The following is a 10,168-nucleotide window of genomic DNA, read 5'->3' on the forward strand; positions in this document are numbered from 1 at the left end:
GAGAGGAAGAAGCAGGCTCCCAGCAGAAGAGCCTGACGTGGGGCTCGATCCCAGGACTCCGGGACCACGCCCTGAGCCGAACTCAGATGCTTAACGACTGAGTCACCCAGGCCCCCTGTTCTTTCTCTCTTTAAAAAAAAAAAAAAAAAAAAAGGATTTCTTTGATGGTTATAGTACTATTTAGATTTTCTATTTCTTCCTGTGTCAGTTTTACTAAGTTGTATTCTAGGAATTTGTCCATTTCATCTAAATTTAGATGACATATTTTCTTATCACTGTATTATTATTTTTAAAAGATTTTATTTTTAAGTAATCTCTACTCCCAACATGGGTCCTGAACTCACAGCCCTGAGATCAAGAGTCGCATGCTCTACTGACTGAGCCAGCCAGGTGCCCCCATCACTGCATTATCAATAGCTGCATATGTCTCCACTGTGGGATTGTCAGTTCTCCCAATTCTTTTGCTGTTAGGGACTTTGCTGCAGTAATGTCCTTGTACCCACTTCTGTGCATATATGTTTGTGTTTCCAGAGGCTCCACTCCTAGAAATAGAATTGCTTGGTTGTTATAGTATGCTCACTTAAAAATTTTTAATTGGCACTGTCACACTTCCTTCCACTCAGCCGTGCCCTCAAATGACATTTCCAACAGCAATATCTGAGATGTCCGTTTTCCCACCTGTTCTCCGAACATTTTTGCCAATCTTATGGGGGAAAACTGTGTTCTGTTTTAATTAGCATGTCTCTCTCCCTGTTTCCTTGAGGCAACACATACTCTTGTATGTTTATTGGACCACTTTTAATTCTATGAGCTGCCTGTTCACACCCTTTGCCCATATTTCTATTGGATAAGTTCAGTAATCATATGGATTTCATGGGTGGGTAAGTAGAAGTTTGGGAAGGGGCCACTGTGAGCCCTGATTGCACAGCAAGAAGGCTGGAGCTAAGGCCAGGACCCAAACCCCACCTGACTCCACAGTCTGAAGAATGGTATTTATTCTGCATTGCCCTTTGTGCTTACATTGGTGGGTCCACCTCTCTGTAGCTTTGAACTCTGAGAAGCAGAGACCAGACCTGCTATGCTCACCTGCATATCCAGTGCCCACTGTGGCGGTGGGGAAACAGCAAGGAACAAAGCAGAAAAAAAAAAAGTTCCTTCCTGTGGAGCTTCCATTCTAGAAGGTGAGCGTGCAGTGTGTGTGTATGGATAAATATGTATTTCTTTTAGAGTATCTATAAATAAAATCAGTTTTGAAAGTTTGCCAGGAAAAGCCATTGCTTGTCAGGCCTTTGGGAATATTTGTCCCGTCTCCATTCCATCAAAGAGGCAACTATACTCAGAAAGGGGAAGGGACTTGTCAAAGGCTATGGTTGGTGTAGCCTTGTGGTGGCCAAAATGGTTGAAGTATACATAGGTGACCTTCCTTCTTTTTTAAGATTTTAGTGCTTACTCATTAAAAAAATAAATAACAGTGGGACACCTGGCTGGCTCAGTCAGTTAAGCATGTGACTCTTAATCTCAGGGTGGTGAGTTCAAGTTCGACATTGGGTGTGGAGCCTACTGAAACAAACAAACAAACAAACAAAAAACAAAGTGAAAAAATAACAGCTAACAAGAAATTGAGCATTTATTACATGCCAGACTCTATCCTGAGTCTAGAAAGATAGATAGATATAGATAGATGATAGATAGATAGATAGATAGATAGATAGATAGATAGATAGATGATAGATAGATATTACTATGTCCATTTTATAGACAGAGAAACTGAGGTACAGAGATGTTAAGTAACTTGCCTGAAGTAAGTTAATAAGTAGCAAAGCCAGATTTAAGTTCAGGCTGCCTAAGAGCCCAGAAAGGTGCAAAAGGAACTGCTTACAGGGATGGGAGCTGGGGAGGGGGGCAAGGGTGCTGACATAATAAGTAAATAAATTTTCTAATTTGTTATAGGTGATAGGGACTATGGGGGAAAACTGAGCAGAGATATGAGGGAATTGGGTGGGATGGGCGAGCAGAGGAGTTTGTGATTTTAAGTGGAGTGATCGGGATGGTCTAGTTGAGAAAGTGACTTTTGAACAGAGATCTGAAGGAGGTGGGGGAGTGAGGCTTGTGAATGTCTTGGGGGGACGGACAACAGTGGTGGAAGTAGCCAGGGTGGGGGGCAGAGAATGGTAGGGTCCACCACATTGCGTGGGGCCTCATGGGCCTTAATGACGATTTTGGTTTTTACTTTGAGGGACATGGGAGCCATGGGAGAATTCTGAGCACAAGAGGGACTTGGGGTTTTTTGGTGCAGGGAGGGTGGTGAAAGGGTTAACAGTTCTATTGAGATACAATTCACCTACCATAAAATTCACCCCTACAAGTATAGAGTTCAGTGGCACTTAGTATATTCACAGACTTGTGCAACTATCACCATAATCAATTTACGAATACTTCCCTCCCAGGGGTGCCTGGGTGGCTCAGTCGGTTAAGTGTCTGCCTTCAGCTCAGGTCATGATCCCAAGGTGCTGGGATCGAGTCCTGCATGCTTCTCCCTCTCCCCCTGCTTATGCTCCCTCTCTATGTGTCAAATAAATAAATAAAACTTAAAAAAAAAAAGAATATTTCCAGTCCAATAAGAAATTTTGTACCCTTAGCTGTCATCCTCCACTATCCCCTGCCCCTGAAAACCACTAATCTGAGTCACTCTCTGTCCCTATATATTGGCCTATTCTGGGCATTTCATGTCAATGGAATTACGCAATATGTGGCCTTTAGGGACCAACTTCCTTCACTTAGCATGCTGCTTTAGAAGTTCGGTCCGTGGCAGCACATGCCAGTACTTTGTTTCTTTTTATTGCCAAATGATATCCCATGGTCTGGACAGACCACATTTAGTTCTTCCACTCATCAGCTGATAGATATTTGGGTCGTTTCCACTTGGGCTTCTTATGAATCATGCTGCTATGAGCGTTCATGTGCAAGTTTTTGTGTGGACGGAAGTTTTTGGGGTTTTTTTTTAAAGGTAAATACCTAGGAGTGGAATTGCTGGGTCATATGGGGACCTTAACCTCTTGATCTGCCAGACCGTTCGCTACAGTGGCTGCCACATTTTACTTCCCACCACTAGTGTGTGAGTGTTCCAATTTCTCCAGCTCCTCCCTAATGCTTGCTATTATCTGGGGACTTCGTCTCAAACAGGGTCCCTCTGGCTGCTCTGTGGGGACCAGGATGAGGGAAGCCGGGGAGGAATGGTGGCTGGACCAGAGTGTGGGCGGCAGGGGAGGTGAGAAGTGACTGCGCACAGGGGACAGCAGCAGGAAAGCCGGAATTAACGGCATTTGTTACTTGATCAGTTGTGGGGTGTGAGAGAGGGAGGGAAGTCAAGAGTGGCCCCAAAGAGTTACTATCGGATGGCTGAGACTGCAGTCGAGAGGGTCTGGCGGGTGGAATCCGGAGCTCAGCGTTGAACGCGTGGAGTGTGATACCCACCAGACATCCAGCTGGGAATATGCAATAGACGATGGGGTATTCGACCCTAGAGTTACTGTTGGCGTTCATTGCACATTTCTGGAATAATTAAAGGCAGAACTGAAGCCGAATCCAGGGTCTCAGTTTCCTTCTCCAAAAAATGGGCACAATAATACCACTGACTCCTACTCTGTCACGAGGCTGGGGCGATTCCTTTGCAGCACAAGACAGCAGTGCATACCTGGAAACTAAAGTTATGCGTCGGGTGGAAAGACGGCTGAGGTCTGCAGCTCCTGCGAGAAATGGAGGTTATGTACGGTTCAAGCAGCGTGGGTCCGTCCGTCTCCCCCGCCCCCCAGCGTCTGGCTGCCGTCAGGGAGGGGGATAGGAGACTGGGTTGTCACCCTGTCTTCCCCCACTCTAAGCTGGGTTTCCTCCTTGGGGGCGGTCCGGGCCAGAACTGCTGATGGAAACCAGCTGCGGGAGGCGCAGAGGCTCGGCGCAAGCCCAGGCCCCTCCCCGGCGCCGGCAGACCCCGCTAAGGGGGAGGACGAGGGCTCCCTAGCTCCCCTCCCCCCTTCCGTAGCCGGGCTCGGGGCCCTAGCACGTCCGGCGCGCCTGATGCTTTCCAGATGTGAGCCCGGTTCCCCTCCCCCACCTGGCCCCGTTGCTCCTGCGGGGTTGGGGGACGGGGGGAGTCAGGGTCCTATACCCTCAGATCAAATCGCTACCAGGCACCTGGGCCGGTGTCGCCTCCCAGCCGGTCTCGCTTCCCCATCCAGTCGGTAAAAACCGAATTGGGGTGGGCTGACTGCGTGGAGACGTTCATTCCAGGAACTCCGCCTCTCCCCAACACCCGCCCCTCGGGGCACGCCTCCGCCAGACCACGCCCCTGATGGTCCGCCCCGGACGCGCCCCTTCGGATCCCCGCCCCTAACCCCGCCCCTTAGAACGCCCCGGGCCACGCCCCTGGGGCGCGCCTTGCAGGCCCCGCCTCCGCCACCATCCCCTATGGGCTGCTCCGTGTTCGAGTTCGTCCGTCTGTTCGCTTCTGTGTCTCTGGGTGTCTGCGTTTCTCGGTCCCTGACTCTGACTCTGTACATTTCTGTGTGTCTGTCCTATACGCTGCACGTCTCTGTCTGTCTCTGCAATCCTCTGACTGTCTCTGTTGCACCTAGTCCCTAGGTCTCTAACTCCCCAAATTTGTCTCTGCGTCTCTCTCTGCCACTCTGCCCCTCTCTCCATCTCTCTCCCCGCCTCTTTGAATTTCCCTTGTCCCAGTCCATCTTCAGTTCTCTCCCTCTGGCCTCCAGCCCCCTCCACCCTTCTGTGTCCGGGTCTCCGAGCCGGGTCTGCATCCCCCGCCCGCCGGCGCCGGCGCCCTGCCCTCCGAAGGTCCACCCCCGCCTACAGCTTCGGCGTCGGTGGGCTGCGGGCGCCCCCGTGTGGCCATCAGGGGGCTGTCGCGAGAGGCCCGAGGGCTGAGTGTGGGCGACGCAAGGGTGTGCTGAGGGCAGGAGAGACACCGTGCGTGCCCCTGAGGGATACCAGGGAATGGCGTGTGACGTCAAGAGACTGTGTGAGTGTGTACTACCGTGCGATAGCGCGTGACGCCAGAGTTTGGTGTGTGGCTGTGAGATTTTGTGACCACCAGACACAGGTATGACTGTGAAACCATGTGTTACACTGGGAAGTCGTGTGTGACTGCGTCTGTGAGTTGGGAGAGATGAGAGGCAGGTGACGGCGTGGGACCCCGTGAGGTTGGATGTGCCTGAGACACTATTCGGGGGACTGGTTGTGACATCAAGAGACTGTGAGAGTGAGAGGTTGTGGGGCACAGCGTGCAACATGGGGAGGACATGAGAGCTGTGTGTGTCACACGGCAGACGATGTGTGACAGAGGATGAGACTGGATGAGTGGGACACAGCCAGAGGTGGCGTGAGAAGGCAGTGTGACAGGCCCTTGGGGAATGGGGGTGACAGCGGGACCATGTGAGTGTGACAGTATATATCAGCCACACCAACAAACTGTGAGAAACTGTGTGACTGTGTGTGATACAGATCGTGTGGGATAGTGAGAGACTGTCATGGTGTTGTGACAGCATGTGAGGGTGTATGTCACTGTGCGGGACACTCGGAGATGAGAAGATGAGTGAGATCTTGTGCCCGTAAGTGTGTGTGCAACACCGGACTGAGGGGTGAGGGTGGGGACGGCTGTGTGCGACGTGGACTGCGCAAGGCTCCCCAGGAGCTTGCATGCATGACAGTGTGTGTGTGGGACACTCTGTGAGGGACTGTGTAAGATTGCGTGTGACACCGGGAGACTGCAAGAGTGAGCACGACTGTATGTGGGGGTCACTGGACGTGTGACTGTGTGTCTCCGTGTAACACCATGGAATATTGCGTGACAGTGCTCAACAAAGTTGTCGTGTGAGGAATTCCCTGTCACAGTGTGAGACCCTGACTAAGTGCGGATGAGGTTGCTGTTGGGCGCGAGACAGAAGTTTCAGCTGCACGCGAATGTGTGTGACGGACGTCTTGAGAGATTGTGTGTGACACTGGGTGAAACTGCACATGGGGACACTCTGAGATAGGATGTCTGTGCTTGTGCGAGGTGGCATGTGCCACCCTCTGAGAGATTGCGAGGGACCGGTGTGGCATTTTGAGGGGCCCCGTGGCTGTGGCACTGTAGGACCGTGTGTGTGGAGCGCGGGTCAGTCGTGAGACAGTGAGGTAGTGTGCACCTGTGTGAGGGGCTGGGGTGGAATGACACGGGGCAGGCATGACAGGGTGGGAGAGCACGTGCGATGGAGTGACAGGCTGTGCGGGACTCAGAGAAGAGATTCGTGTAAATGCAGGGTGTGGGGCACGCCGGGAGAGACTGTCTAGTCCTGTGAGCGCGTGTGTGCGTGTGTGTGCCAGAGGGACAGAGACAGGCAGAGGCAGAAACGGAGAGGGGGACTGGGAGAGAGAAAAGGGGAGAAAAAGAGACAGAGAACAGGAGCGACAGAGACACAGAAACAGAAAGACAAAGAAGAGGACAGACATAGAGAGGGGACCCACAGAGACAGATCCAAGGTGGCCAGGGCGCAGGGGACGGCGCCGGTGGCAGTAGAAGGAGGCGGGCCCTCAGGGGCTGCGCCCTGGGGGAGGGGGCGGGGCAGGACTGGGGGGGACCCAGACGCGGTCTCCCAGCCTCCTGCCACCTGCCTGCCATCCTGGCCCAGGAGCAGCAACAGGTAGGAGGCTCGGGTCTCCTTCCCACTGTTAATCCCTCTGCCCAAATGGCAGCCACAGCCGGTCCGCCTGGAAATGAATGAATGAGTGAGCGAATGAATGACTTCCTACTTCTGCGTCTCCATCAGCCTGTCTCTCCCCCAGCCCCGCCAATGGCTCCCTCCCTGTCTCCCTGTCCCTTCTCACCTCTCTCCCTTTATACCCCCTGTGCCTCTCTCTGCTCCTCCATTTGTCCCTCTCTCTCCCTCCTTTCCTACCCACCCACTCACTCCATCCCTCCCGGGCCCTCCACCTCCCCTTCCCTGTCCCCGCTCTGTCCCTTTGCCCCCTCTGTGCCTCTGTCCCCCTGGATCACTCTGTCCCTTTCTTTACCCCTCTATCTGTCCTCCCCTCCCTCTACTCCTTCCTTTGCTTCATCCCTGCATCTCTCTCTCCCCCACCCCAGTCTCTTTATTTCTTCAGGGCCTCAGTCTTTCCCTCTGTCACTTTGTCACTCCCTCTTCCCTTCCATTTGTCCCTCCATCCTCTCTGCTCCTCTCCCAGCCATGCCTGGGTTACCACCACCACCCCCAGCCCTCTCTCTGGCTGCTAATGAGCAGAGGAGCCTTTGAGGTGGCCAGGGCTGGGGTGGGGGAGCTCCCCAAGGGGGCCGGAGGGGGCAGCTGCTGCCAAGGCCCTAATGAGGCCCCCTCTGAGCCTTTCCCGCCGCGATCTTAATTCCTTGTTCTCCCCGGAGCCACCGCTAATTGGCCTGGGGAGGGCCCCCCTCCTGGCTCCTGCTCTATCCCCGGGGGCTGAGGACACCTGGCTCTTGATCCTGCACCTGTGGCCCTGTTCATCGGTCCCTGCCTCCACCTGCCTGACGCCCTTGCATCTGTGCCTCCCTCCTGCCTTCCCTCTCCCCTCTTTGTCCTTCCCTCCACCTGCCTCTAGGTACCCCATCTTATGCACCCCTCCACCATTTCCCCTTACGCCTCTCCTCCCTGTTCTTTGGTCCCTCCTTTGGCCTGACTCTTGATCCCCCATCTGTACGTCTCTTGATTCCTCCTTTTTTTTTCTGTTTTCCTGTCCCTTTCTCCACCTCTGGGCACCCCATTCGTACGCTCTTCCATCCATAACCCTATATCCGGGTCCCACTACCGCTACCACCCTTACCTGGGGACCCAGACTTGCCCTAGCCTAACCCTCTCAGCCCCCCACTCCCTCCTGGCTTTTAAAGTCTTGCCCGCCCTCAGTCATGTCCAACAACATGGCCAAGATCGCGGAGGCCCGCAAGACTGTGGAACAGCTGAAGCTGGAGGTGAACATCGACCGCATGAAGGTGCGGGGTGGAGGTGGGAGCAAGGCGGGGGCCCCGGGGCTGGGGTCTGGACCGGGCGCTGTTGGGGGTGGTGCCCGTGGGAAGATTCCCTTCGGAACTGGGCTGGACCCGGGGGAGGGGCTCGGACAGGGGGCGTGGCCAGAAGGGCAGGGCCGGGGGCGGGCCCGGGCAGGAGGCGGGGCCTTGGGCGGAGGATGGACATCCCACGGGCGCCCGCAGGTGTCGCAGGCGGCGGCCGAGCTCCTGGCCTTCTGCGAGACCCACGCCAAAGATGACCCACTGGTGACGCCGGTACCCGCCGCAGAGAACCCCTTCCGCGACAAGCGCCTCTTTTGCGTCCTGCTCTGAGTCGTCCCGACAGCTTACCCCTCCCCTGCCAAAGTATGGATCCAATAAACGTGGTGACTGCGGTGGTACCTGTGCTTGTGGGGAAACTGAGGCACGCCCAGAGCTTGGGGCCATCCTGGGGGAACCTCCGTCCCTTCTCCTCCCTTTCTGAGTGTGTGTGGAGTGTGTTGGGGGATGTGGGGGGCGTGGTGTGCGGATGCAGAGGCTTGTGCTGGAGGAAATGAGCACTCTGGGCTCTGACCTCCACTGAGCACTCCACGACCCTGAATTTATTTAATCATCCCGATAGCCCCGGAAGGCAGCTGGCTGCTCGTATAGTATCCATTTTGCAGATGAGAAAACTGAGCCAAAGGAGGTCCCTTACTCCCCAAGTCACACAGATAAGAGGTAATGGGGTGAAGACTGTGGCCTCCAGCGCTGAACCCCGGAACCTCTTGAGTGGCCTCTGTGCCTATCCCACCTTTCTCACCCCCTGAATGACTCCACCCCCTGCCACAGGATTACCTCTGTCTTTAGCACTGATCTCTGTTTGCTGTTCATTCTTTCTTCCGGTACCTGCTCTGTGACCAGCCCCATGCTGGGTGAAGCTGCAAACATGGTTGTGACCGAGACAGCCCTGGCCTTGCCCTCTTGGGGCTCAGAATCCAGTGGGAGAGACAGACCTATCCCCAGATAATGATGACCCAAAGTGGGCAGGGAGGGGGTGGGGGGAGCTCAGAGGGAGTGCTTGACTCAGCTTAAGTCTCAGGGAGGGCTTCCTGGAAGAGGGAACATCTGAGCTGGGACAGAGTGGTAATAAAACCTGGGGACCAGGAGGAGAGAGAAACATGGCTAGAGGGAGAGGAGACAAATTAATGTACCAGTCTTTCCTTCAACAGTTCTTTCTTTGTTCTGGGGACACAGGGGTGACTGTGACAGCTCTGGTTCCTACCCTGTGTTTTCCACTTCATGCAGGGGTGGCCCACAGGACATTTATAGCCTGCAGTTCTATTTATTTTATTTTGTCTTTTATTTATTCATTTATTTTTGGTTCTCTACTTTTGGCCTACATAATGTTTAAAAATGTTCTTGACTTGGTTGCCAAATTGAAAAATAGGAGTCCTTCACTTAAAAGTCCTTATTTCTAGCTTCTCCCAAATTCGGGTGACCTCAGACCCGTATACCCCTCAGGGTGACCGTAGGCTGGGAGGTGGGACCCGGGCTTCCCAGCTCACCAAAGTATCCACCATGCCCTAATATCTCCTGCTTAAGAAGGCTGAGTGCCAGGTGTTATTCCTCATGGGGCCTGAGTCAGGGGCTTCTCAACGGTGGAAAGTGCCATGCCTTGAATGTCTGTTGAAAATGAGATGCAGGGGCACCTGGGTGGCTCAGTTGGTTGGGCATCTGCCTTCAGCTCAGGTCATGATCCGGGGGTTCCTGGGATAGAGTCCCACACTGGGCTCTCTGCTCAGCAGGGAGCCTGCTTCTCCCTCTCTCTGCCGCTCCCCCTGCTTGTGCTCTCTCTTGCTCTCTGTCAAATATATACATAAAAAATCTTAAAAGAAAATGAGATGCAGATTGGGTGAGCTGTGAGTTTGGTCAATCATTTTACCAGGTTGGCTGGAGGGTCACCGAGTTAGAGACCCCCTCCCATCTCCTCACCCCACTTCCTCTTTTCTCCAGACTAACACCTGTGCTCCGCAGCTTGGGGCTAATGGGGGCTGGACCCCTGGATCTGGATGGAGCCGGCTCACTGGGCCATGTGTGTTTCTGGCGAGTGCTCCATTATTCACATTGGATTAGGGTCCCCTGGGCCCCAACTCTGAGCTT

General features: G+C 53.9%; 2 protein-coding genes across 2 annotated transcripts in view; both read left to right on the forward strand.

Annotated features, from left to right (window-relative positions):
* Nucleotides 1-4,964, forward strand: part of DACT3 (dishevelled binding antagonist of beta catenin 3) — a 15,068-nt gene extending 10,104 nt beyond the window's left edge. Inside the window, exons 5-6 of the mRNA XM_034638993.1 lie at nucleotides 4,404-4,488; nucleotides 4,767-4,964. Of these exons, the coding sequence (XP_034494884.1) occupies nucleotides 4,404-4,488; nucleotides 4,767-4,964 (283 nt within the window). The remainder of the gene's footprint in view (nucleotides 1-4,403; nucleotides 4,489-4,766) is intronic.
* A 785-nt stretch (nucleotides 4,965-5,749) lies between these two features.
* On the forward strand, nucleotides 5,750-8,453 carry GNG8 (G protein subunit gamma 8). Its single transcript, XM_002923047.4, has 3 exons — nucleotides 5,750-6,692; nucleotides 7,926-8,011; nucleotides 8,231-8,453. The coding sequence occupies exons 2-3, from the start codon at nucleotides 7,928-7,930 to the stop codon at nucleotides 8,357-8,359; spliced, it is 213 nt and encodes a 70-aa protein (XP_002923093.1). The 5' UTR covers nucleotides 5,750-6,692; nucleotides 7,926-7,927; the 3' UTR covers nucleotides 8,360-8,453.
* Nucleotides 8,454-10,168: the final 1,715 nt, after the last annotated feature.

The sequence above is a fragment of the Ailuropoda melanoleuca genome, chromosome 12, assembly GCF_002007445.2.
Source record: "Ailuropoda melanoleuca isolate Jingjing chromosome 12, ASM200744v2, whole genome shotgun sequence".
NCBI classification, from domain to species: domain Eukaryota; kingdom Metazoa; phylum Chordata; class Mammalia; order Carnivora; family Ursidae; genus Ailuropoda; species Ailuropoda melanoleuca.